This window comes from Anopheles merus, chromosome X (assembly GCF_017562075.2).
Source record: "Anopheles merus strain MAF chromosome X, AmerM5.1, whole genome shotgun sequence".
In the NCBI taxonomy this organism is placed as follows: domain Eukaryota; kingdom Metazoa; phylum Arthropoda; class Insecta; order Diptera; family Culicidae; genus Anopheles; species Anopheles merus.
The window spans coordinates 9,584,747-9,611,558 of record NC_054081.1 but is presented as its reverse complement, the minus strand read 5'-3'; the positions used below and the strand labels follow the sequence as shown (position 1 = coordinate 9,611,558).

At 50.1% G+C, this 26,812-nt stretch overlaps 4 protein-coding genes and 1 long non-coding RNA gene across 5 annotated transcripts in view; 3 read left to right on the top strand and 2 right to left on the bottom strand.

Annotated features, from left to right (window-relative positions):
* The first annotated feature begins 334 nt into the window (after window positions 1-334).
* On the top strand, window positions 335-7,087 carry LOC121591828 (von Willebrand factor A domain-containing protein 8). The gene is made up of 3 exons (XM_041912838.1): window positions 335-729; window positions 817-1,244; window positions 3,311-7,087. Exons 1-3 carry the CDS (start codon window positions 525-527, stop codon window positions 6,938-6,940), a joined length of 4,263 nt encoding a protein of 1,420 aa, XP_041768772.1. The 5' UTR covers window positions 335-524; the 3' UTR covers window positions 6,941-7,087.
* Window positions 7,088-11,166: 4,079 nt separating this feature from the next.
* On the bottom strand, window positions 11,167-16,206 carry LOC121594426 (solute carrier family 35 member E1 homolog). Its single transcript, XM_041917668.1, has 4 exons — window positions 16,078-16,206; window positions 15,097-15,970; window positions 11,880-12,214; window positions 11,167-11,773 (listed from the first exon to the last, which is right to left on the bottom strand). Exons 2-4 carry the CDS (start codon window positions 15,563-15,565, stop codon window positions 11,261-11,263), a joined length of 1,317 nt encoding a protein of 438 aa, XP_041773602.1. The 5' UTR covers window positions 15,566-15,970; window positions 16,078-16,206; the 3' UTR covers window positions 11,167-11,260.
* Window positions 16,207-18,100: 1,894 nt separating this feature from the next.
* On the top strand, window positions 18,101-18,359 carry LOC121597638. The gene is made up of 2 exons (XR_006005445.1): window positions 18,101-18,178; window positions 18,261-18,359. It is a non-coding gene; the product is annotated as an uncharacterized LOC121597638 (long non-coding RNA).
* On the bottom strand, window positions 18,199-21,148 carry LOC121597631 (vitamin K epoxide reductase complex subunit 1). The gene is made up of 2 exons (XM_041923524.1): window positions 20,561-21,148; window positions 18,199-18,881 (listed from the first exon to the last, which is right to left on the bottom strand). The coding sequence occupies exons 1-2, from the start codon at window positions 21,064-21,066 to the stop codon at window positions 18,536-18,538; spliced, it is 852 nt and encodes a 283-aa protein (XP_041779458.1). The 5' UTR covers window positions 21,067-21,148; the 3' UTR covers window positions 18,199-18,535.
* Window positions 21,149-23,565: 2,417 nt separating this feature from the next.
* LOC121598297 (mucin-19) overlaps window positions 23,566-26,812 on the top strand; it is a 96,589-nt gene continuing 93,342 nt past the window's right edge. The window contains exon 1 of the mRNA XM_041925054.1: window positions 23,566-23,607. The gene's annotated coding sequence lies outside the window, so the exon portion shown is untranslated. The remainder of the gene's footprint in view (window positions 23,608-26,812) is intronic.

The window sequence follows — 26,812 nt, the reverse complement described above, 5'->3', positions numbered from 1 at the left end:
AACCACCTCCTACTAGCAAAATTACAAAAAAATAGTGATATTTGGGCTGGAAAACACGAGATTCAACTTACGCGGAACTTAGAGATCGTTTTTGGTCCTCATTAACCGTGTATCTCGCAAGAGGCGAATGAGCTAGACCTGAAAGTCTCTATAAAAACAAGAAAATGAATGAATGAATGTATTTCAGGAACCGCCTGTACAGATAAATCGGTATTTCTGGTCACTCTGACCGCGAATTACGATATCCCAAATCGACGCAAGCGAGAAAGAGATAGAGTGAAGCGACTTCACGCGAAAATGTCAAAATCAGCTGCCAAAAGCTTTGCATGTGTGTGTGTGTCTGTGTGTGTGCCATTGCCGTCAGCAACAACGGCGAACGCGCGACGAGATGAAACACGCAACAGACAGGCCTGGGCGGCTGGAGACTTTGACCCCGAAAGCGACCACCGGAAAGCGGGGCCGTAATAGTTAAGTGCAGCTAATTGCGCGGGCAGTGAATTAAGCGGCTGGACCGTACGAGCGCCATGCAGCGGAACGTGCAAACGGTCCGGCGCATCAACGTGCTGCGCCGCATCCTCGCCCACCAGCAGCCGGCCGTGGCCGGTGTGGGCGGTGTGTCGTGGAGCCGCCACTGTAGCACCCCCGCCACCGGTGGCACCATCCGGATCGACGACGTGGAGAAGGAGATCGATGTGCCGCTGCGCCCGGAACTCGTCCCGACCGGTTACGGTATGGATGTGTTTGTGCTTCCTTATTGCTATTTGGCCAACGTCGATTAACACCTCTTCCCCGCTTCCCTCTGGTTGGGTGTTTTAGTGAGCGTCAGCGAGACCGGCGAGGCGGCCCTGTCCCAGACCCGGCTGCACCATCTCCGGTGGATGCTGCAGAAGGATAAGCTCGGGCAGGACATACTGCTGCTCGGGCGGCCCGGCGGTCTGCGGCGCCGGATCGTGATGCAGTACTCGGAACTGACGAGGCGCGAGGTCGAGTACATACTGCTGAACCGCGACACGACTGAGAGCGACCTGAAGCAGCGCCGGGAGATACTGGACGGCACGTCCTCGTACCACAGCCAGAGCGCGGTCCGGGCCGCCATCGAGGGCCGCATACTGCTGATCGAGGGGGTGGAGAAGACGGAGCGGAACGTGCTGCCGATACTGAACAATCTGCTCGAGAACCGGGAGATGCACCTGGAGGACGGCCGGTTCCTGATAGCGGCCAAAAACTACGACGCCCTGCTGGAGGTGAGTGAATGAGGCCCCGGGTGAGGGTATTCTTCAAACTACCAGCCGTGTGTTGTTTTGCAATCTCGTACACATGCATATGAAATTAAGATATAAAACAACCAATAGCACGTGGTAGAGATAAGAAAGCATGACGAGGCAAGGAGCGAGATAAACTGAAGATATGTGAGAAAGGACTGGTATGGTGGGCGAATTCAGCAATGGGACAGATCGTTAGATTAAAACCGCGTATCATGTAGAATGGCGCGTTTAAGTTTTTTTTAAAATAATAATTTAAAAAACGGCTTAATATGAGATATTAACATACCAGCAACAAGAGATACAGGAGAGTAGGAGTATTATGGTCATGGTTTTTGGCGTGAACGTGTAACGTGCAGATGTAGTAAAACCTAGTTCTCCTTACAGATAGGGATCGTTCACAGTTCCTAGCAATAATCCGGCAATAAACGTGGCCTGGATTTTAATTCGCCAAAATTCCGCACCCTGAAGACCCATTAGTAGGCAACGCTCACTATAAGAAGGTAGAGCTCGGATTCGTTAATCCAGCCTAGCTTGCGTACAGATAAACCGGGGAATTGCCATTGGCAATACAATGCTTTTTGAAACCCTGGTATTCCTAAAAGTATCGCGGGTTAGTTTAAATAATGTTTCTAATACAAATTTGGATTAAAAATGAAGTTTTCGTCGGTATCGATTGCGGCTAGCTCCGAAGTTAAATCGATTCCAGATATTAGGTCCGGATTCAGTTGCTGGAATCGATTTCAAAATCGGGTCCGGTATCTAAATCGGCTCCGGAGTCTGAATTGGCTCCGAAATCAGAATTGACTTTGAAATCGGAGTCGGTTTCGGCATCCTCTTAAGAATGGACGTTTGGGTCCAACGATGCTACGAATTGACAGTCGCAAGGAATCAAAATTTATTTGTAAACTAGGGAGATTCCAAGACTGATTTCACTTCGGAAACATCTTATTGCAATTCAAGAACTGATGATCATTCCGGAGCTAATTACAACTATGGGGTCAATTCTGATGCCGTTACCGGAGCAAATTGCAATTCCCAGGTTGATTTCGGCATTTCTATGCCGAATAGGCTTTTGGGTCGACGATTGTATCTAAAGCGATCGCGATTGTGGTCGCAATTTCCGGAAGAAGTCCGATATCGGAGCCGATTATGGATTCTGGAATCTACTCCGGAATTGGCCCCGGAATCGGATTAGGATCGGTTCCGGATCCGGAGTCGGCACCGGAATCGGCTCCGGAACCGGAATCGTTTCCAGAATAGCAATCGGCTCAGATTCATGATTCATCGACTTTGAAAATAGACGTTTGGATCCAATGATGCTATGATATTGATAGCCACAAAGAATCGAAATTTACTTGTAAACTAGTAATGGGAAAAACAAAGTTTTGGTCGGAATCGATTCCGACTAGGTCCGAATTTTTGTGAAATCGATTCCGGATGGTAGGTCCAGCAATGTTCTCCGGATTTGGGTCCAGAATTAAAATTGATTTCGGTAATTCTATGAGAATTGGCTTTTGGGTCCTATTCAGCTACGATTGTATCTATAGCCGCCATAAGCACAAATTTACTTGTAATAGATTCATTCTCATCGAGATTTTGGAACTTATTTCGTTTCCAAAACTTCTGATTATAATTCTAAAATTGACTTTGATTCTGGAGCCAATTCTGATTCCGGAGGATCTCCGATTCCAGAGCCGATTTTGGATTCTGGAATTAACTCCGCATTTGGCACCGAAATCGGAATCGGCTCCGGAACCGGAATCGATTCCAGAATAGGAACCAGCTCCGGAACCGGAATCGATTCCAGAATAGAAATAGGCTCTGGAACTAGAATCGATTTCAGAATCGGAATAGGTTTCGGAACTGGAATCGATTCCAGAATCGGAATCGGTTCCGGAACCGGATTCGTTTCCAGTACCGGAATTGGCTTCGGATATGATTCTGAACAAGGAATCTGTACCGGGTAGTTCCGACTCCAAGCTCCTACCACTAATCGAGACGCTCAATGTTCATTATGCTCTATTTCCTTCCCTTTCTCCCTGCAGCGCTTCAGCCGCGACCAGCTGGACCAGTGGGGGCTGGTGCGGGTGTCGGAGAAATTCCGCGTAATCGCCCTCGGTCTACCGGTGCCGCGGTACCGCGGCTCCCCGCTCGATCCACCGCTCCGGTCCCGCTTCCAGGCGCGCGACATTGCCGAGCTGCCGTACGTGGAGGTGCTGACGGAGGCGAAAGCCCTCGCCGGCCCGCTCGACCACCCGGACGTGCTGACCAAGCTGGTCTCGTTCGCGTACGGCATCCAGTCGGCCTCGGCCCTGTTGCCTGACTTCCCGATCGACAATTTGCAGTACGCGGGCCGGCTGCTCCGCCACAACGGCACCCTGACCGAGCAGGAGCTGCTGCGGCGCTTCTACCCCTACCCGGTGTTTCTCGAGAAGGAGGGCAGCTCGTACGTGACCGGGCTGATGGAGTCGCTCAAGTTTGCCCCGGTGGAGGGGGCGGCCAACCGAGCGGCGGTGGAAGGCGTTACGGCGACGGGCGACGAGCTAAAGGTGCGGTTGCAAACGGCGAAGGGACCGGTCGAGTTCCGGCTGCCCGCTGGTACGTCCAGCCCGCTCGAGGACAAGCGGCAACCGTTCATACCGACGCCGTACCAGACCGGCCTGCTGGCCGAGCTGGTGCAAACGGTGGCCGTCGGTGACGTGTGTCTCGTGGGCCCGAAGGGTTGCGGCAAATCGATACTGGCCGAGCAGCTGTGCCGGCTGCTGAACGACCAGCACCTGGAGGCGATGGTCCTGTACCAGGACATGACGGCGCGCGACCTGCTGCAGAAGCGCACGACCCGCCTGAACGGGGACACGGTGTGGCAGGACTCGCCACTGCTCCTGGCCGCCCTCGCCGGGCACGCAATCGTGCTGGACGGCGTGCACCGGCTGCACCACAGCACGCTCGGCACACTGCACCGCCTGGTGCACGATCGCGAGCTGCAGCTGTACGATGGCCGGCGGCTGCTGGCACACGACCGGTACGATCGGCTGCAGGCAGCGCAGCCGGGGCAGGATCTGCGGGCGGCCGGCCTGCTGCGCATCCATCCCGGCTTCCGCATCATCGCGCTGGCCGAGCCGGCCCAGAGTGGGGCGGCGGGTGCGAACGGGCCGGCCCGCGCCGCCTGGATCGGGGCGGAGACGCTCGCCCTCTTCCTGTTTCACGAGGTGCGCGGGCTGAGCGAGCGCGAGGAGCGCCACGTGCTCGACACGCTGTACGGCCCGATCGGCGAAACGATGGAGCAAATCCTGCGCGTCGCGCACCACCTGCGCACCTCGAACGATCCGGTGCAGCAGACGCTCGCCGGCAATCTGTCCACCCGGCAGCTGCTGCGCATCGCCCGCCGGCTGCACCAGTACGGGGAGCAGGAGAATCGGGCCGGCGCAGCGGCCGACATACTGCACGCCACCTTTCTGAGCAAGTTCATGCCGAGCCTGCCGCGCTCGGTGCTCGATGCGGCGATGCGCCGCTACCTGGACGGCTACAGCGGAGTGACGGCCGGTGAGCTCGACCGAGCCGCCCCGATCGCGGTGGAGCAGACGGACGAGCTGGTGCGGATTGGGCGCACGAGCGTACCGCGGTACCGCACCGACGCGGTCAGCAAGATCCCGGACATTGTGTTCTACGACGTGCCGCAGCACCTGCGGCTGATGGAGCGGCTGCTGCAGGACTTCCTGCTCGGCGAGCATCTGCTGCTGGTGGGCAACCAGGGCGTCGGCAAGAACAAGATCGTCGACCGGCTGCTGCAGCTGATGGGGCGGCCGCGCGAGTACATCCAGCTGCACCGCGACACCACCGTCCAGTCGCTGACGCTGCAGGCGACGGTGCGGGACGGCCGGATCGCGTACGAGGACTCGCCGCTGGTGAAGGCGGTCCGGCACGGGCACGTGCTGGTGGTGGACGAGGCGGACAAGGCGCCCGTCCACGTCACCTGCATACTGAAGACGCTCGTCGAGCACGGCGAGATGCTGCTGTCCGACGGGCGCAAGATTTGCCCGCCCAGTGCGAAGGGAGGCGGCGGCGGCGGCGACGGCGGCGACGGCGGCGACGGCGGCTTCCTACCCACCCATCCCGACTTCCGCATGATCGTGCTGGCGAACCGGCCCGGCTTTCCCTTCCTCGGGAACGATTTCTTTGCCGCGCTGGGCGATCTGTTCGCGTGCCACGCGGTCGACAATCCGCTGCCCGAGTCGGAGCGCTACCTGCTGCAGCAGTACGGGCCGTCCGTGCCGGTCGCGACGATCGGCCGGCTGGTGGACGCGTTCGCCGAGCTGCGCGAGATGGCGGACGCCGGCAAGCTCCACTATCCGTACTCGACGCGCGAGGTCGTCGCGATCGTGCGCCACCTGGAGCGCTTCCCGGCCGACCCGCTCGCCGAGGTCATTGGCAACGTGCTCGACTACGACCGGTACGCGCCGGAAACGCTCGACCAGGTGACGGCGGTGCTGCTGCGCCACGGGCTGCCGGTCGGCGAGTACGCCGCGGGCTGCGAGGCGCTTGCGGCGATGCGCCGCCAGCGCGAGCTGCAGCTGACGGTGCGCAGCCACAGCGGGAAGGGCGTGTCCGGGCCCAAGCACGGCAAGGTCGACCCGAACAATGACCCGCACGTCGGCGGCAACACGTGGGCGGGCGGTACGGGCGGGCGCGATACGGCCGGGCTCGGCGGCAAGGGCGGCCCGTACCGGCTCGACGCCGGCCACAAGGTGCACCAGCTGTCCGACGCGGAGAAGGACGACATCCCGGAGTCGGTGAAGCAGGCGGCGCGCGACATGAACCGGAAAGCGTTCGAGGAGAAGCTGCGCGAGATACAGATGAGCCCGTACGAGCACAAGGTGTACGAGCAGTACGCGGAGCCGGTCCGGCGCCAGGTGCAGCAGCTGCGCATCACGCTGCAGGCGCTGCAGGCGCGGGCCCGGGAGCGCCAGTGGCAGCGGCACCGCAGCGCGGGCGAGCTGGACGACACCAAGCTGGTGGAGGGGCTGACCGGCGAGCGGGCGATCTACAAGCAGCGGGCGGAGCAGGAGCCCGAACCGGGCACGCCCCAGGAGAAGCCGAAGCGCCTCAAGCTGGTGGTGGACGTGTCCGGGTCGATGTACCGGTTCAACGGGTACGATGGCCGGCTCGACCGCGAGCTGGAGGCGACCGTGATGGTGATGGAAGCGTTCGACGGGTTCGAGGGCAAGATCCGGTACGACATCGTCGGGCACAGCGGGGAGGCGGTGGCCGTCCCGTTCGTGAGCGAGAACAACCCGCCGAAGGATGCGAAGCGCCGGCTCGAGACGATCAAGATGATGCACGCGCACGCCCAGTTCTGCTGGAGCGGCGACCACACGCTGGCCGCGACCGAGCTGGCGGTGGACGAGCTGGCCAAGGAGGACTGCGACGAGGCGATCGTGATCGTGCTGAGCGATGCCAACCTGGCCCGGTACGGCATCACGCCGCGCAAGCTGAATGCGGCGCTGGCGCGCCAGTCGCCCCGCGTCCAGGCGTACGTCATCTTCATCGGCAGCCTGGACGACGAGGCGAAGGTGGTGGCGGACAGCATGACCGCGGGCAAGGCGTTCGTCTGCATGGATCTGGAGCAGCTGCCCCACATTATGCGCCAGATCTTTGCCGCCTCGCTGCTGCAGTAGTGGGGAAATGAGCGAGGGTTTCTTTTTTGGTATTTTTCTTTTCGTTTTATTCCAACTCGACAGTTTGTTAGTTGCTAGGGGGCTATACATTGTACCTTATCCGGTGTGTACAGATGCTTGTTATTGCAATACAGATTCTAAAACGTACAATCGTTTCTGTTTCTACGTGTTTTGGGAACACTTCCGGGTTAAAACAATTCATTCTTTCATCAATCCGAACGATAGAACATTCTTTGTTTAGTTGTGTAAACATGGGAAAGTAAGGGAGCGTTATAACACAGTGGAACCCCTCATAACGAGTAGAGCATCCAATTGGAAGGAAAACAACACATTTGAGAACATCGTTGGAGTGATATCTGCAAAATTGATTTTCAACAATTTCAATCGTATGTGGATCGTATTAGATCCATTGTGGATCTAATTTACCTACTACGAATCTTAAAGCACCGTAACTTGCACTGTTTATATTGTCGGCAGTGTTATGAAATATTTCAGTTTTCAGTTCAGTATTATCAGTATTAAACAAAAAACCCATCACCAGTTCACTAACTCATTGCACTCAAGAATCTTATTTTTTTGTGGTTTAAGCAGCCTTCAGACACCTTTGGTTAAGACACCGAAATAGGAAGGACGGACATCCACATTTTTTTATTTTTGTCCCTGACATATCGATAGGGGTCACAGGGGTCTGAGGCACTGGTGATGGACTCTCCTGTTTGCTCTTTAACATCGCTCTGGAAGGGGTCATTCTAAGCGCGGGGCAAGACAACGACATCCGTGGCACGATTCTACACCGATCTCTCCGATTTCTTGGCTTGCAGATGATTCGCGAGTCTCGGGGCCCTAGTACCCAATACTCTGTCAACTTTTATCTCTTCTTCATCTTATCCGGCGCTACAACCGCTTTGCGGTCTTGGCCTGGCTCAGGAGTGTCCGAAACCGCTCACGGTCTCGCGCCTTCGTCTGCCAGTCCGTTATCCCGGCCTTAATGGCGGACGCCTCCACGCCATCGCCAGGAAGAGCAGGGTTTCGTAAAATGGTGTGAGGTACAAGTGTGTAATATCACTATACACATTCTGAATTTCCTACGCAAATTCTTACGATATTTCCTACGCTATTCCTATGCTGCCAAGTACTGCCGAATATGGTTTGCTGACCAACAGAAACAGTTACTCGATCGGAACAGGAACTGCGTCGGCTCCAGTTCCGAACCGAATCCAACACAGCTACAGGTACAGTTCTAGGAACGGAATGAAATCGGGAGCTATTTCAGAACCGGTATGAGCTCAGTATCAGTTCCAAGGACCGGTGTACGTACACAAGAATGCAAGAAGATTCTCGTGTGCGTAACAGTGGAATTTTATAACTTCGTGTAACGTCAAAGAAAAGACAATGGACCAATTTTTCCAGAAAATATAACCAAAGATATAGTGAACTACAAATATCTTCCCACATATCATTATTCAGAAGACGTTTTTAGATATGTTTTTTCATTCAGTTCGTTCATTCAGGAAAAGAGTCTCCTGCATAATGCGTGATTCATTGGAACGTATTTAACTCGTTATGAATGGTTCTGGGGTATCCATCAATAAAAAAAGCTCTATAAATGTGAAAAGATTACACAGTGTCTGCAGCTAATTAAGATACTTATTAACTTACATTGGTGCCTTACAGACAAACACCATTAACCACGACACAAAGCATTTGCGCCTTACAGGTCATAAATAAGGCACGTAGCCATTCATTTGTGCCCGAAAGGCACACATTAGGTTTTCATCCTTCTTTGGTGCAACAAACACTGTCGGGTCTAGGCTAACGATGTTTAAAGTTGGCCAAATTCCGGAGATGACTCCGATTCGACTCCGAAAATTTCGAAACTGACTCTAGTAAATAGGTCCACCCAGCATTACCTGAAGTAGTTCGGAATCGGCTGGCACCGTCCGGAATCGTCCGGAGTCGTTCATAGTCGGCAGAAGTCGGCAAGAGTCAGCCTTCGAATCCAGGGCCTGTATACTAAATGCATGCTCAAAGTGAAAGTCAAAACGCAACGAAATTAAATGCCTGATCACAAAGACATTGCACCAGACGGCTCCGGTTGACTTTGACCGAATCCGATTCCGGTTGGCTCCAGATAGCTCCGAACGACTCCGGACAACTCTGAACAACTCTGGACGACAACTCCGGGCGATACTGCACGACTCCCGACAACTCTGGACGACTCCGAGCGACTCTGCACGACTGTGGCTCTAACCGACTCCAATTTCAGACGATTCCAGCCAGCTCCGCAAGACCTCGGACGACTCTGAACAACTCTGGACAACTCCGAACAACTTCAACATCGGACAACTCCAACTTCGGACAACTCCGGGCGAAATTGAAATCGTACTAACAATAGTCGGAGTCGGATCGGAGTCGTGGGTGCGCTCCGTGGGCAATTTTGACGGGAGCCGGTGTAATATTAGCAGCAGTGCGAATCTCTTGCAAAAAAAAGGGACTTTGCAAGAACCCTTCTAATAGAGGAATTGCATGGCAATCCCTAATTTGCTTCCTTCTTCTTACTACCCAAATCTTCATATTGCTTTTTTATAGTTCTTTCGGATGTAATGCCAATTCCAATGCGACTTGGCCCCTCCAGCACTCCTACACAGCCCCGAAAAGAGACGAAAACCGACACTGAAAGCAAACTTTATCATAGCCACAATCTTGCCAAGTAACGTATATTTCGTGTGCACATTGCTTTGCCACATTTCGCACAGCACCGTCGTCGTTCCCTCCCCCTCACTATCTCCTCGGGGTTTGTTTTCTTTTTGTCTATCTCTTTTTCTTCTCCTTTTTTTTTAAATATATTATAAGTGATTTTTGTTTGCTAAGCAAATGCAACGCTTGTTGTTTTTTTTTTTAAATTCAAATAACAGAGTTTGCAGGAAAAAAGAAAAAAGGAGCTAAAAAATTGTCTACAGGTTATAATGATGCTTTCTTTCTTTTTTTTTTTGCTACTACACTAAATTCGTCCGTCCGTCCCCATATCGACGATTCTTGTTTTTTTTTTTGTATCATTTAAAATTAGGAGAGCCACATCCACCACGCAAAAAACACAAGACAAATAAAAGCTGAACAGAAGAAACAAAATAAGAATACATAAACGAAACAATATTCAACAAAAGCCGAGCAAAAAAAAAAAAGGCAACTAACGCTCGTGTGCCAGCGGTGTGGATGACGATTGTGATTAGTGTGTTTCTCTTTCCGTTTGCTAAGTACGCGCTTTGTTTTTTTCTTCCCCACTTTGATGCTGACGGCCGAAAGCCACGCCAGAAAGTATTACGATCGCACAAACAAACAGAAAACAAAAAAAAAACTAATATTGCTTATAGTTGGAAAGAACATGAAAAATAATACACAAAGTGGTAAACAGCATGGAGCCTTGCGCAAACAAACAAAGCATGGTCGCGGTGCTCGCTTGCCGGAACAAAAAAAAGAAAAAAAAACGGATAAAGATTCGTGCTGCTAAGAGCATACTTTTCCCTAACTATGTACATTACAATAGCAACGCGTGTGAGAAATATTGCTACTGCTGTCCCTAATCGAATCGGCATTTGGTGGGGATGGCAGAAACAGGGGGGGTGGGGTGGTTTACTAATATTAGGTGGGGAACATAATGGGGGGAAACTTAAAAGGAAGAAAGAAAATAATTAAACTAAACGTTTGTTTCGTAAATACTGCTGTGCTTGAAACATTATTGCTTGTTCTCGCTGTCCCTACCATCGCCCAACCATAATCCTTTCCGATCCGCGTTCTGATTTTACTATTCGCGTGTTCTGTTTCTTCCCTTTCTTTCCCCTACCCATCGCGCTGCACTAGATTTGAGCCGTTCTTGGTAGGGTTTGAGCAAACAAGCCAGGCATATTTTTTTTTCTTGTTGCGGAAAGCATGTTGCTTCCGTGTCTTTCGTTTCGTTTGCAAATTCAATGACTCAGTCCTCGCACGCATGCTTTTTCCGATTGGCAAACCAATACATCCTGTCCAGGTGTGTGTCTGTCTATATTACAGTCGTGTGTGTGTGTGTGTGTGTGTTCACTGTTGAGTATCGAGACGGCGCTGGGATCATCTCGCACACAACGGTGGCGTCGTGTTTGTTTTTTTGTTTTTTTTTCTAGACATATAAATTACTAACGTACTAAACCGCGCACGCGGCTTGCCAATTTGCCCCAAAACGTTCCCCCCCCCCCCCCCCCCCTCCCGCTGCTGCTGGTTTTTGGATCAGGTCCCTTTGCCCTGTTGCCTAAACAAACAGCAGCCTTCCGTTCGAGCTGGTCGGCCCGTTCACGCTAGAGGAGGCGCTGATCGGATGGTCGGTGCACCGTGTGCCGTCGCTGTCATCCCACCGGCCACGGTGCCGTTCCCGGCAAGCAGCACATTGTCCGGCCCCGGTACGCCCCCGTTGCTGTGCAGCGGTGCGTACGGGTAGCGTCGCCCGGCGGCGGTGGTGGTGCCGTTGTTGCTGATACCGGTCGGCGGCCCGGTCGCCGCCGCCGCCTCCTTCGCGCCGTACGCGTACGGCAGGAGCGTGTCCTGCCGGCGGGCAAAGTATTTGGCGCGGTTGTAGCACAGCACGCCCAGTATCGCCACCAGCATGCCGAGCACGTTCACCCACGTGACCGGATTGCCCAGCACAAACAGCGAGATGGCGATGACGAAGATGCGCTTGCTGGCGCTGGCCACCGCGTACGTGAGCGGCGTCACCAGCGACAGCACGCTGAACGCCAGTATGTTCTGCAGCCAGTTGAGCACGCCGTCGGTAAAGAGCAGCGCGATGACGCGATAGTCACCCGTTACCTGGAGGAAGCAGAGAAAGAGAAAAAGAGCAAAAGCATGAGAGAAACATTATTGGGGTGAATTCATTCCAGTCGCGCTAGGCGCACGTATGGACGCGATACATTACGATCGAGGGATGCTTCATCACGTTAAACATGTCGACGTAGATCCAGACGGGCAGGAACATGAACAGGGCCAGCCGGCCGAGTATGTGCAGCAGGCGGAGATGGTGCACGCCCGTCTCCTTCAGCACCTTCTTGGAGAAGATGTTCTGCAGCGAGAAGCCCATCGTCGCGATCAGCGCACTGACCAGCCCGATCACGTCGAACGACAGCTCGGTTAGCGTGGCGATGCCGACGCCGACGATGATCGGCACGAGCGACAGGTAGACGGCTTTGGTTTGCCGCTCGCGCATGATCACGCGCGACAGTATCACGGTAAACAGTGGCATCGTCGCTTTCACTGTTGAAAAGGGATATTTGGAGGAAAAAGGGAAAGTTTTATCAGTCTCATTTGTGAATTTGCATAACTATTTTAATTTGGTTAAAAGAGAATACATCTTAAATAACAGATTTTCATTAAACGGGTTCGATTTGATCGATCATTTGCAAGCAAATGTGATTGAGATATTCAGGAATGTTCAATTTCTTCAAACGATCGCTCAAAAGCGAAAGAAAAGGTCCCGGACGCCTACCAGGGGACAGCAAGAACGACAAGACTTAGTTAGATCGACCAGGCCGTTCTTGCTAGAGGTGTGCCCCAAGAACCAGAACCTGTATGATTCATTCAGTCTATTCCAACAGAACGAACGGCCTACGTTCATCGGTTCTTTATGAGTCATAATGCACAGAGTTGTTCATAAAACGAACTTTCTGATCTGCCAAATCATTTTCATGATGCATCTGAATAAACTGAAATGAACGAAAGAATCGCGTTTCACGCTCAATTCATCTAAATGAAAGAACTAGTACATTCACGTTCATGAAAATGGGGGCGCTAGGGATTCATGAATCAAAGGGATTGTTCTTCTTAACATGGTCCTACATGGCCAGGCTAGTCTACCTTTCGAGACTTCTTCTTTCCAGATTCATGAATACTTGGAAATCCATGAATCTTTAGAGATTCGATTCGAGAACACTACTAGAAAACCGACTAAGGCGCTGCCTTCGCCAAGTCCAGCTCGCCGCAACATTAAATCCGGACGGCATAACAATTTGCCTGATTTTGAAATTCCTATCTTTGTATATCATTTCGTCTACAAATTACTAAACATCTTTAAATATGACATTACATACCGTCGAACTCTTCCAAATTGGATTATAGTAACATGGATTGACTCACATTCTGCCACTAAATATTGCTTCTACATGGCAATGCTCCTGATTGTTGATTTTATGAGTACGACAATTACACACTGTTGCTTTTTAAGAGTAAAACGGTTGTTAAGGAACTTAAAAAAAGGATTCAGTTTTAAATTTGTCTGACATGCCATTAATTGTTCGTACAGCATCATAATCGTAACTGAATGTACGTTTATCTCCATAATGTTTCAGTCGTGAGGGCTTTTGTACTATCACCAGAATCTCCCCAACAGTTTTTGAAGCATAAGATGAGACGTTTATCAAGAAGCTGAATTTGCCCTTGCTTTCTTGTTTTACATTTTTCAACACTTTTGCGTTCTATGTTACCAATTGCTAATTGAAAAATCTTTACAATTAATTTTAATTGCAGTTATATAATAATAGGAATTTGAACCTTGCTTGGATGATGATAAAATTAAAGAAAATCTACAATTACAATCGCATTGCATTGCATAATTTCATTAACAAATTATTTTGCATCTAAAATGTTACCACTATCAAAATTCTACAATATTTCCTAAGCTAATTCCTACTCTGAATTCCTACGCTGTTTCTTGCGCTAATTCCTACGCTGCACATTTACTTCCGGGTATGGGTTGTCGACTGAAATTGGAATTGTATCGGTTTCATACCAGGACCAGTTCCTTGTATTGTTCCTATTCCGAATCCGGAACAGTTCCAGGTACAATTCCTAAAAATAAATGAAATCGGAACCTATTTCTGGATCAGTATGGGTTCATGATAGGCTCCAGGACCGGTACGAGTTCATGATGGGTTCCAGGGCCGGAATGGGTTCATGATAGGTTCCAGGACCGGTATGACCAATATTGGTTCCTGGACCGGTTTGGGACCAGTATCGGACCCTGGACCGGCATAGGTTCAATAAACATGTTCAGGACCGGCATTAGGTCATGTGCAGTTCTTTAACCAGAAAAGATAATGCATTGGTGTTAGGACCAGTATAGGTTTGGTTTTGGTTTTAGGTCTCCTAATTGGTTATCATAAGTACCTCATTTTAATTGAGTTTCGAGACCATTGTTTTCTTAGTACTATAACCTGGCCAAATTAACAAACCGATGGGTGCCACAGAAAAAATTAAAATAAAGTTATTTTAGAAGGCAGCATCCACAGCATGCTTGCAAAATTCCCTTATTCGGTTGTAACACTCTATTACATGATTGCAAATGTTCACAGAATGCTTGCAACGTTCCAACGTTCCTGTAAGTTCATTTTCATCTCCAGGTATGGGCGTGGGATCGTGATCGGTTTCAAGATATGCGTTCAGAATCACTTCAGTTATCAGTTTAAAGATAGAAAAAAGCAGGACTAGTATGGACTTGTTCTTGATTCCAGGACCAATATAGGTTCTGAGTCAATTTCACGACCAGTATGGGGTCAGGTTCAGTTTCAGCATAATTCTAGACCCGTGTAGGGTCACCTGTTTTTCATTATCGAATCAATAGGACATTATTTTTATCCTTCTGTCCAGCAAAAGAGCAAACGGCCAATAATACCCTGTAATTAATGATTAATTATCTGTTGTTCTAATCAAAAAAAGGGATTTGCTAGCAATTTGGCACCAATACATAATAAAAAAAATAAAAGCAAATCGATCAACCCTTTCTACCAAAATCCGTCCTTAGAGATGGAACGTTTCCAGCATCTCTGCTACATCCCTATCACCACTTCGCGTTTGATTGCAGACGTTTGAATGATAACCTCTGTTATATGTGCCGTGTTTGATTGGTGAAGCTGCACGTGCCAAACGCGCGGTACGGTACCGTGTTTCGCTGACCCAGTTGTTGGCTCACACGCGTTGGCTTCGTCTTGGCGCGCTTCAGACTTTCACTTTCACACAACCACACACACAGCGTGCAGGTTTGCGTAACCTCCGTCTCGGCAATGCCCGCTGGTTGCCGTTAGGAAAAAAAAAACACTCGCTAAAAAGAAACCAAAAGCCGAAACGTTTCTGCAAGGACTCACCGGTGTGGGCGTACGATACCGGCACCTTCCAGATGGAGATGTGCGAGGTGACGGAGGCCAAAAATTTCCCCAGCGCCAGCGGCACGATAAAGCTGAAGTAGTAGCGCCAGGAGATGTCGACGTACTTCCGGACGCCCCACAGGTTGAAGAACGGCCCGCTGTACACGGTGATGCTGGTCAGCTGTATCATCGTGACCGTCATCGGGTAGGGGAACTCGCTCAGTATCATCTTGCCGATCACGTTGTTGCTGCTCGACACCACGTACCAGAGGATGCAGAGAAAGACGATCGTGAGCGTTTGGCGCATGGTGCCGTCGGGTGCGCCTGCCGCCCCCTGTCCGGCGAACCCGCCACCACCGTCCGGCAGGAGCGGTGCGCTGCCACCGGTGCGGCCACCACCACCACCGCCTCCGACGCTACGCAGCCCGTTGACGAGCGTACCGATCGGACGCTTCAGCACCTGCGCCATCGTGTGCGAGGACGACCAACGGTTGGACACAGAAGACGTCGTTTATTTTTACCCACTTACCCCTGTCTAGGGGAGGGGAGTTGGAGGCTTCAGGTGCACAGGAGACAGGAGAGCTGCGGTATCCCTTAGCAAGGGGAAGCAAATACACTTGTTCGGCCAGTGGTCTCTCTCTCGCTCTTCCGTTTGGCTACTGATCGGTGCGTCGACGGATGGAAAGTAAATGTTGTCGTGTACACACATCACACATCGTCACCGATGGCGTTCGTATTCTTTCACAGGGACAGGTCGGGTAGCCTTTCCTCGCTGGCCTTGGCCTCGACTGTTCCGTTGCGCTCTGGGCGGCACTGGTGGTTCGGCAGGAATGGCCTTCCTCCGCTCGTTCCGATAGCCCGTAGCAGAGGCTCGCTGCAAAAACACACAGGCACAATTAGTTCACAGCGCCTTTTCCCACAACACCACCACTACCACCACGGCAAAAGGAAATCGAAAATGGGGAAGGAAAATTTACACACCCTTGGCGGTGCACAGCTCACGATACGTGTCGACGAAGCATCTAGCGACTGGCGTTTACATTGACCACGTCTCACGGTGTATCTGCGTGGCCGCGTGTGTAAAGTGTTGGTTGTGTGTGTGTGTGTGTGTGTGTGTGTGTGTGTGTGTGTGTGTGTGTGTGTGCGAACTGTCAAAACTGCAGCAAACGAAGCGAAACAGCCCTCAGCTGATGTGAGCTATTTCTTTCCCTCGCTTTTTCGGAAGCGCTGGTGCGAGCGAGACCGCGCTACATTGTTGACAGATCGTCCCAGCTGGCTGTCAACTGTCGCTGACGTTCGCGGATGGGCACTATGGGCGCAAAGTAGGACTTATTGGACAAAATGGTGTTTTTTTTTTGCAATTCTAGTGATTTCAATTTTGTTTCGTAGATGATATTTTTTTTTTAATTATTGATGAGGTTTGCATGGCTATTTCATTAATTTTTATTTTTTTGTTCAAATCAAGTTAGTGTTGCTGGATTTGTGGCACTTGGGGTAAAGCTTCCTCGCTTGCAGGAGAGCTTTCTCATTTCCTCTGTACTGTTGCATGGTTTTGCATTGAAGTTATGCATCGCTAGAACTAGAACGGCGATACGGTTGTTTAGACACTAAACTCCAATGTAAACCACCAGCTCTCTAGCAAGTGTGATTTAAGTTAAGGTCGTTGTTGTCGATACCCACGTCCCAAGCGCCACAGATTAAGCTTAAACGACTGGAAAATTGAATATCCATAGAAAAAAAATGAAAGCTCCACAGCTTCATTGGTTTGATCAATAGATGGCGTATTACAACTCATCATCATATTGCTACCTTTTCTTGCAATGTGTTTCGACAATTGCATTTTATTATGACCTATATAGCCTTCTAACTTTTCTGAGCAAAAATCTATATAAATGGTCGTGTGGTTAGATACGTGGGTATCAACACCAATGACCATTGCTCAAATCTCACTTGCTTCAGTGCTGGTGGTTTCCGTTGGAGTTTAGTATTTAAACAATCGTATCGCCGTTCTAGTTCTAGCGATGCATAACTTCAATGCGAAACCATACAACAGTACAGAGGAAATGAGAAAGCTCTCCTCCAAGCGATGAAGCTCAACAACTGGTTGAGGTATCCCACCAACAGATAGCGCCACCAGCTTTTTTGCTATTTTTAGAATGCATGAGTCGTTTGGCGTCTGCTAAACGAAGTCTTTCTATATTCCGTTTAGGTAGAGAACTTGAGTCGTTTAGAAGCCGTTTAGTGGTCGTTTAGTGGATTTGTGGCACTTGGGGTATCAGACAACACGACTAATGGTGGGAGCCTCGAATCCGACCTACCCAATTCCAGTTCCGTGTTCGAAATAAATTCCGGAGCCGATTTCGATTCCAGATTCAATTTCCGGAGTCGATTCCGGAGTTGGTTCCGAAGCCCCGGAGTTGATTCCGGAGCCGATTCTGGAGTTGGTTTCGGAGCCAATTTCGGAGTTGAATTCGGAGCTGATTGTCGGAGAATTGTTTCCGGAATCAAAATCGACCTAGGAATCGCAATTTGCTCCGATACCGCAATCAGGCTTGACTCCAGAAATGGAGTTAGCGCTGGAATGATAATTGCTTTTTGAGTGGAGTCGATTTTGATTCCGGAGCTAATTCCTATTCTGGAGCCAATTCTAATTCCGGAACCGATTCCAGAGCCGATGCTGGAACCAATCCCGGAGCCGATTACGGAATCGATTCCGAACCTACTATCCGTAAGACTAAAACTTCGCAGCTAGCCGGCATCGATTCCAACGAAATCTTCATTTTTCCACCAATACACACGACATACTGATGAGTGGTAATACACCATCTATTGAGCAAACCAATGAAGTTATGAAGCTTTCGTTTTTTCCTATGGATATTCGATTTTCCAGTCGTTTAAGCTTAATCTGTGGCGCTTGGGAAATGACTTCAAAAGCCTTTTATTTTCTTGATTTCGGACAGTATACAATGACTCAGCCCGCTGTGCGACACGTGCATGCGGCGTTTGGCAAGCACGCACGGCTGCGGCTGTAAACAACAACAAAACCTCGCACTGGAACGCACGCACTCTGTACTGAATAAGTGTAAGTACCACATCGCGCAGTAATGGAATGGATTTTTTTTTATTAAATCAACATCACAAACATTGAACCATCTTTGTTGCAGGCTCTATTTTTTGGGTTTTTTTGGCACCATGGAACGAGAAACGTTAGAAAGCACTGTGTACGAGATAACGAGAGGGGCAAAAACTGGACACAAAGCAGACAAACAACGAATCAGCGCCGACCGAACGACTTCCTTCCCCCGGTGACATGTACAAAGGAACAAAGTAACAGCAACAGTCGCAGACCAACGAACGGCTACTACGAGTACCGGGTGCGAGCAAATAATAATATGGTCTACCGGGAGAGCGGAAGCAAACGACTGGCACCGGGGCCCTACTACTTGACCTTGCCGACCTTGAGCGCGCGCATCACCTGCTCCTCCCGGATCAGGGCCTGAATTTTTTGCAGCGCCAGTATCAGGCTGACCAGATTGACCGCGTACGTGGTGACGCACACGACGCACAGGTCCTGCAGCACGAAGTACAGCAGGTAGGCGAGGTAGAGCGACAGCCCGTTGGACAGCAGTATGAGGTAGCTGGTCAGCCGCGAGACGGCCAGATGGTTGCTGAAGCTGAGGCCGGCCACCAGGAAGTAGTAGAAGATGCCGTAGAACCCGTTCGGCACGTTCAGCAGCGAGTCGTCGCCGAGCAGCGGCCCGACAATGCCAAAGCCGCGCCCGTACCTGGAGAATGGAGAAATGGCAAAGAGAGCAATTGTTAGGGGGAGTTGGGGAAGGAGAAAAACTTCCTTTTTATTGGAAACAGGAGGATCATTTTCTCTGCCATCGCGGGAGATACTACGAGGATCGGAAAACTACAGTTCTTGAACTTTCGTCACCAAGATGGTCCTAATCAATGAGAGGACCTGGTGCGCAGTGAAGGAGCTAGCTGAAGGGGAACTGGCAGTGAGCGAAGAAATGCCCCAGCAAGCATTGGCTTTCAGTATTGATTCAAGCACATAAGGACTGGTGCGGGGTGCTAAAAATGCGAAAGAGGCGTGGGAAAATCTTCGAAACACTTCGTTATTTGAAAATGACGAAACGTATGATGCTTATATACAACAGTACAAGCGATGGAAACTTCGTAGGTTTTTGCAATGCTGATTGGATAAATGACACTGATAACCGTCATTCTATTGCTGGTTATATGAAGAAGCAGTCTGGAGGACCAGTTACTTGGAATTGCCGTAAACAATCAACTTCGTCTCAATCACCTATTCATCTGGCAGAGAGGCAAATTGGCTACTTATGCAGAAGTAAACATATCGATATTCGACACCAGAGCATTGCAAGAACACTAATACAGCTGAAACATGTATGCTCTGAAAATCAAGAAGCAGACTTGCTAACTAAGGTGCTTTCTGTCAATAAGTATGAAGATGGGCGAGAGACCCTTGGAATTAAGTTATTTCTGGATTAAGGGGGGATGTTAGAATAGTAACCATCGAATTGAAGTAACCTTTGGTTATGTGTTAATACGTTTTTATTCTGTGTTACACCTCCAACACACCTTACAGACGTAATATTCAATAGAAACCCATGAAGGTCCCACCCAAGCATTGCTGTTCCCATATTGAAGGAACAAAAAGAGAGAAGCATATTTGCGACGTCGCAAAAAAAAACAAATGAACTCCCACCCAGTGCCATATGTGTTAATCTCACCCATCATTAAGCTGCGAACAATCCAGCTGTGGCGTTATAAAATCCAGTTCCACGGGCAGCCCGCATGCGGCTACTTTACGATGCACCGTTTTATGGCCAACAGATGCCGCCGCAGCCCCAAGCGTCACCACCTTATTGTCGCGCGAGTGCACAAACGTGTTCGCGGTGCAGTGCAGTTCTCGCTCGCTCGCGGGCATTCTCCCGTTTTTTTTTTGGGTTTTCTTTTGCTACCCGTTTTACGACCCCGGCGCAATGGCGCACGCATGGGGGCTGGTTGCACGCGGAAGGGTGCAAACTTTTATTGCACCTAAACGCGGCGAATCTTTCCCATTTGGTGCCGCTCAACGGCAACGCTCCGCTAAATTATTGGCAATTTTATTTTCTTGTTTTTTTTTACCCCATCCTCTCACATTTCCCACCCATATGCTAATGATGTGGCGGTACTTGATCATTCCTTTTGATTTGTTAGCTTGGTTGGGGTTTGTCCTCGCGCTGGCTCCGCCAAGCATTGGGGCAAATCGATTGATCGACGATAATCACTTTATTGCTTTACATCTCATAAAACTCACCCCAATGCTATCGAATGATGCGAAATTTGCATAGGGAGCAGCATCATTGGTTCGCGCTCCATACTGTTGGCCTCCCTAGGTTTCCTTCTTACATACCGGTGAACCCCTTTTGCATTCCATCCCACTCCTTACCTGGAGGTAAACACTTTGGTGCAGCTGATGCGCTCGCTAATGTCGCACATGGCCTGGTAGGTATGGTCGTGCTCGGCCCGCAGCTCCACGTAGGACGTGTACAGCGACAGCAGAAAGCCGCACACGCTCAGGCCGACGAGCGCGAGCGTGTACGTGCATTTGCAGTTGCTCGCCAGGATGCTCATCCTGCGTGTACGCCTAATCGGTCCAGAAATAACTAATGGAACGCGCAATATGGAAAGCGTTTGTTTTGGCAACAGACACGGGGACACTTTTACATCGCAGCGAGCAGAAGCGGCAAAAAAGGGAACGATCGAACTGTGTACCAACACCAATCGATACACGTATATGGCGTCTCCCCCGGGGGTAAGGGGTGAGATTTTGGAATATGGGTTCTGATGTGATTGTTGTTGTTTCCTCCCTCCCCGCTCCCCTTCCTCGGGCGATTCAACGCCACGGTGACGTTTGGTGTCAAACGGGGTCAAACGAAAACAATGCAACAGCATCCTGGTCCCGACTGTCACGACCAGGAGGATGGCAAAATAACGTTCAATTTGAATTTGGATTGCTTTTGAATAATTTTTTTCCCGTTCCATGCTGGTTCCAGGACCTTTTTCTGATAAAAAAATCATTTCCACTCTATATTGGCCTTATCTCGGGCTTGTTCGGTTTTATTTGTCTTTGGGGTGTTTTTTTTTTTCAAAACAATATCAAATTTAATCAATAATTAAGTTCCTTAATAATCCTTAAATAATATTAAATCATGCGGAACAATGCCACCAATCGCTAGTATGAAAAAAATGTCCCCTTTTTCGTCGCAATAGCGAGATTCAAAAACAAGCACGCAAGAATAAAATAAAGAGCATAAAAAAAACAAAAACAAAACAATATTGCCATAATCAAGTGTAGCCGCCAAGCAAACGTCACGAACCGAAATTGAGAATTTTTGGTAAGGGAGTACGGGGCAATAGCGAGCACGCAGGGAAAGGGTTTTATTTGAAAAAGCTTCTCATTTTTTTACAGCTTTTACCTCGCCAGGGTAAATGAATTGGTCCTGTAAGCCAGGGGTCTTCAAACCCTCGAGAGCTTATAATGCGGCCCCAGATGGCTTGGCATGGGTTAATTATTTACTTTCCTTAGACAAAAATCAAGCTTTAGTAATACGAAGCTGTACAATTCTCGTTAGTATTTTGTTATAAAACCTGATTCAAACGTTCCCGTGAGCTGAAAAATTTGGAGGGCCCTACTGTAAGCCAATTTAGATTCTGCTAGGAAGTAGAATTCTACTGTCACAGTGTAAAACGGTGTTTTTTTAAATGAGAAACATATAAACCAAATACGTGACAGTGTCGTCGCAAATCAAATTCTTCCAAACAAAATAGTTATTTGAAGCAAAAAAACATATTTTACATGACATTCCGTTCCATTATTATTTCTGTGTAATGTGGTCAGTGACAGATAAATTCCAGATTTATTCCTGTAATGTAATAGGGTCCCTTAATACGTTAATAAAAAAAAATTAAATATTTTGAACAAAAATTAATCATGTGTATTAAATACAATGAAAAATAAAATGAAATATTCACAATGTTAAAGCATTTTCGTGTGGCAACACTCTCCTATAATTCCTGTACAGTTTAACAAAAGTGCATCTGCAAAAAACGTGATGTCTATTTTTTCATACAAAATTTGTCCTCGTATGACAGGTAGTCGCCTGGGTATTACAATCGGTCGTGAGAATCATAAAACTCAACTAATTTTTATAAACACTAAACACCGCTGTAGAATTTAAGGCTCTGGTCTATTAAAATGCTGCGGGATCATTTATTTTGTTGCAAAAGAAACAAATTGATTTGTTTTACGTTTATTGGTTGCAGGAACATTTTTGAACACGTTTGCACATCAAAACGTATAATACATAACTTTCACCTTATTTTAAAACAGTTAAGTCCACCATAGTTGCCATTGAAAAAATGTTGCCGCGACATGTGCATAGACCCAGGCCTGAAAAAACAAATGCCACCGCTAGTGCCGATAGCGCATACTGTCCACAACCGATTAGTTCGCCCCGTGCTGCCATAAGCTGTCAAAAGCGCCAGATTAACGGCTTGTGCAATCGCGCATAGGCGAAGAATGAAACATTCTAGATTTATTTTCGCTCTTGCTCTTAAAAAGCAAACAGCAAGAGTGAAAACGAAACCTTTTCCCTCTCGCCAGTGGTCGTGTAGTTTTACATTTCGCACATTAAAACAAACAAAAAAAAAACTGTATGTAAACAAACTGTCAGCGATGAAATAAAAATTTAAATTTGAAACAGTTTTCAAATGTAAAAGGCCGACTGCTGAGCTCCTCGACCGTCCGGCAAAGCCAACGGGCAAGAGTGCAACGGGTATGGTGAGTGCTGCCAGATGCGCTGCAGCGCGAGCGGGCCAGCTATATCGAGCAGTGCTGAGAGCGAGACAGCCTGCGCAGGCCAGCACTGGAGCGCACCACTCTCATGTGTGTGTGTGTGTGTGTGAGCTGTTGTTATTTTGGCAAGCGAGCGCCCCCTATCGCCCTCTCGCTCTCCCATTCTTTATCGTGCGCCAGCCGCTAGAACGGTCTCGCTCGCGCGCACTCGATATTGATTCGCTCGTTCCAGGAAGCGTGCTCGAAATTGATTAGGCGCTCACCGTGCGCTGTACGCCTGCAGTTGCCCGCGTGCATGTGTGTGTGTGTGTGTGTGTGTGTGTGCGTGCGTTTGCGGTGGCCACTCACGGGGTGGGATTTTTTGTTCCTGTTTGGCTGCCGCGTCGGGCTCCGCGCTCTTTCTCGCTTGCTCGCTCGCTCTCTCCGTTTGCTCCGCACGCTCATGGCTGCCAACCTAACGACGCGCTGCCGACGGCTGACCGCTCAGTAAGCAACCGTACTGGAGCGCAGCAGTAGCGCAGCAGCAACGGAGCAGCAGCAGCAGCAGCAGCAGCAGCAAACATTAGCGAATAGTAGCAACAGCAGCAGCAGCAGCAACCAACACTGTCTCGGCGAGTGTGTGTGTGCCGAAAACGAAGGTTTATTTTTCGTTCGTTTAATCGAAGCTCGTACGCGCTGCTGTGCGTTTACTGTGCCGTGTGCGTTTTCTATCGTGCGGTTTTTTTTTTTATTGTACGACCCCATCCGTCCGTTATTTATCCAATATCGAGTGCGCGTGCGAATCCGTGCCGTGGTTTTTTTTTCTTTTATTCATTCTTGCTTTCCTCCTGCTGGGTTGGCGTGTGTTGATGGTGATGTGTGTGCGTGCGTGCGCGTGTGTGTATTCGTGAACGGTTTTCGCCCTTTTTTGTTTCGCCGTTCGCTTCCCTGCCCTTCGCGCATTTTCCCGTTTTCGGCATCACGCACGGGGGGCATTTGGGGGGGGGTGGGGGGGGGGGGGGGGGGGGAGGGGAATGTCTTTTTGCGGATCATTGGTGTGCAAAGGGCAATGGGGGTGTGCCTGAGGGAAGTGTGGGGAAAAGGAACCGTGTACGAGAGCGCGAGCGAGAGAGAGAGAGAACGAGAGCAGCAGAACGGACTGCGTGTGTGTGTGTGTGTATGTGCGCGCGCGCGTGCGTGCGAACGCTTGCTCACTCGCTCACCCTCGCTGTGTTTGTGTACGTACCGTGCGAGCGAAAGAGATGAAGCGGCAGTGAAAGAAAAATATACCCACACACATACACACAAGCACACGTACACACACACACACGCACAAGCACCGGAGTTTGCTGCAGTGTACCTTTCGCCGCCCGTTACCCGTCCTGAGCCGCCTCGCGTCAACGGCGCCGCCGCCGCCACCATAAAACCGAAACACACATACATGTGCACGCACACACACACACACACATACCGCTAGCCCATTTATTTCCCTTCCCTTCGATGCACGTGGAGCGAGCGCATAGGCGTGATATAAAGGGAGAGAGAGAGGGAGAAGGAGAGCAACAGGGAAGCGTCTCGGTGGGGAGGGGCGGAAGCGAGAGCGCTGCTAGTTGTGGAAGGGAAAAGAACAGCCAAACAGCCGACCGGGAAGCGAGACGAGCACGGACAGGAAAAAGGAAAGGAAAAAAAACACACACACGCACACACACACACACTGAGTACACATCGCTTTTGGAGAACATCAACCCCACCGATGCCGTCCCCCACGGGATCACCACCACCATCACCGTTCCCCCCCCCCCACTCCCTTCACTCAACCAAGTCGCCCTTCGCTCCCTGTTCTACCGTTCCAGCCTCCCACTCATTTCCCATTTTTCCAACCACCTTCAAATACACACACGCACACACACACACACACAGACTGATGGGGGGACAGGGCAAGAAAACACTTTGTGTGTGAGTGTGTGTGTGTGTGTGTGTGTGGGTTGGTGGCGATATCGGGGAGGAAGAAAAGAAAAAAAAAAGAACGACCGCAAAAGAAAACTGCCGCCGCCGTGCAAGAAGGAGCCAGGAGGGGGAGTGGTGAGGGATGGGTGAATTGCACAGGTTTTTGCTACACGCAGCTGGGTGGGGAGGGGGGGGGGATTTGTAACGGGCAGAAAAGGCACACGAACGCCCTTTTGGCACCCTTTTTCTCCTCCCTCACTCTAACTGGGGGGGTGGGGGGGGGGTTTATGTGGTTTGTAGGCTGTTGTGTTGTGTGTGGCAGGAAAATCAGTGCAGAACACACACACACACACGCACACGTGCTCAGCGGTACCTTTACCTTTACCACCTCTCGTGTCCCCTGTCCCCCTGTCCCCCCCTTCCCACCCGGTTGTTTGTGTGTTCTCGGCGTTGCCGTTTTTCCGCTACTAAGTTGCTGCGGTAGGGAGGGGGGTGAGGTGTAGGCTGGCTCGCTTTTTCCAAACGCGACCGTCGTCGTCGTCGTCGTCGTGTGTGCGTGCGCACGCGCGCGCTCCCTTTTTGCTGTCTGTGTGTCGGTGTGTGTGTGTGTGTGTGCATGTATGTTTTTCATTGTGACACACACACACATTGAGTAAACGTTTTGGAAAGGGTTTTTATTACACAGGAACGAGAGGGAAGTTTAGAGGAGGGGGGGGGGGAGGGAAACAGGAAAAAGAGTTTTCCAAAATGCCAACCGGAAAAGAAACAAATGCACAACCACACGCACAGTGGCCACAGATGTTTTGTGAGGGACACAATACACAAATTCCAGGGTGGAGGGGCTGCATAGAAGAGCGCTGTATGGTGGTGATGGTGCTGGTGGTTTTCCATTGTTTTTCTTCGGCTGAGCCGTTGTCAAACTGTCAAAAGCAAACGCTTGCTGGCTAAAAACACGAACACACGTACAGCAAAAGGAGTCTTTTCCACAATGCATCGTTCTGTCGCTGCTCTCCTCCGCCCCCCTCCCGTCTAAAAGCTCTTTGAAAATCAAACCACAACTCCCCCCACCCCCTCAAAACCGCCTTCGCGTCCCTGCACGGGGTCGTATCCCGTGACGTAAGATTCGTGTGTTTGTGTTTGTGTGTGTGTATGTGATAGTGCGAAAACAAAAGAGAAAATGTTCTACGAGTGTGGGTGTGTGTGTGTGTATGTACGTACAGCAGCACAGGAAAAGCAGGAAAAACAGCAGCAACAACAGCAGCAGCCGAAAACCGCAAAATCGTCCGGAGAAAACAATCAACCTTGTCCGAAACAAAAAAAAAACCGTTCCCCCCACAACCATCACCAGACCCACAGACACACGCGCACACTACTCCTCCCCCCTTCCCCACCACCCCCTATAAACATCCTCTTTTCAAAGTGTGTGCGTGCGTGCGCTCGCGTGTCTCCTTTCGAATGTGTGCGCAGCGCGTCCGTCCCGTGTGTGCATGCATTTGTGTGTGTGTGTGTGTGCGCGCGCGCGCGTCTGCTAGTGCCCATACTACCTACCCCCCCTCCCCCTCCCCCGTGTGTGTGTGTGTGTGCACGTGCCCGTTTGATTTCACTGAAGAAAGGCAAAACGAGGAACGACTGTGTCCGTGTAAGAGTAGGTGTGTGTGTGTGTGTGTGTGCTTGCAAAATCGCGCTGTGTGCCATCGACAGAACAACCTGCACTTCCCCCCTCCCCCCACCATCCCTCCCTGTACACCATCAACCATCAAGTTGTGTAGGGCTGTAAGGGGGGTTTTTGTGAAAGAATTCGCCCAAAAAGAGTCGTGCCGCAGGTCCCGGTAGTAACGGTGGAAGAACCTGCCTTGTGGGTGGTGGTGGTGGTGGGGCCATAGTGGAATAGTGAAACGCCGAGGGGGGGGGGGGGGG

What these genes read in the sequence shown, in the direction of transcription:
- LOC121591828 (XM_041912838.1), top strand. Translation starts at nt 525, where the DNA reads ATGCAGCGGAACGTGCAAACGGTCCGGCGCATCAACGTGCTGCGCCGC. An exon ending in ACTCGTCCCGACCGGTTACG is followed by an intron (nt 730 to 816) that starts GTATGGATGTGT and finishes TGGGTGTTTTAG; the next exon opens with TGAGCGTCAGCGAGACCGGC. An exon ending in ACTACGACGCCCTGCTGGAG is followed by an intron (nt 1,245 to 3,310) that starts GTGAGTGAATGA and finishes TTCTCCCTGCAG; the next exon opens with CGCTTCAGCCGCGACCAGCT.
- LOC121594426 (XM_041917668.1), bottom strand. Translation starts at nt 15,565, where the DNA reads ATGGCGCAGGTGCTGAAGCGTCCGATCGGTACGCTCGTCAACGGGCTG. An exon ending in GGTATCGTACGCCCACACCG is followed by an intron (nt 12,215 to 15,096) that starts GTGAGTCCTTGC and finishes CCTTTTCAACAG; the next exon opens with TGAAAGCGACGATGCCACTG. An exon ending in TGATGAAGCATCCCTCGATC is followed by an intron (nt 11,774 to 11,879) that starts GTAATGTATCGC and finishes TGCTTCCTCCAG; the next exon opens with GTAACGGGTGACTATCGCGT.
- LOC121597631 (XM_041923524.1), bottom strand. Translation starts at nt 21,066, where the DNA reads ATGCTGTTGCATTGTTTTCGTTTGACCCCGTTTGACACCAAACGTCAC. An exon ending in ACCAAAGTGTTTACCTCCAG is followed by an intron (nt 18,882 to 20,560) that starts GTAAGGAGTGGG and finishes TCCATTCTCCAG; the next exon opens with GTACGGGCGCGGCTTTGGCA.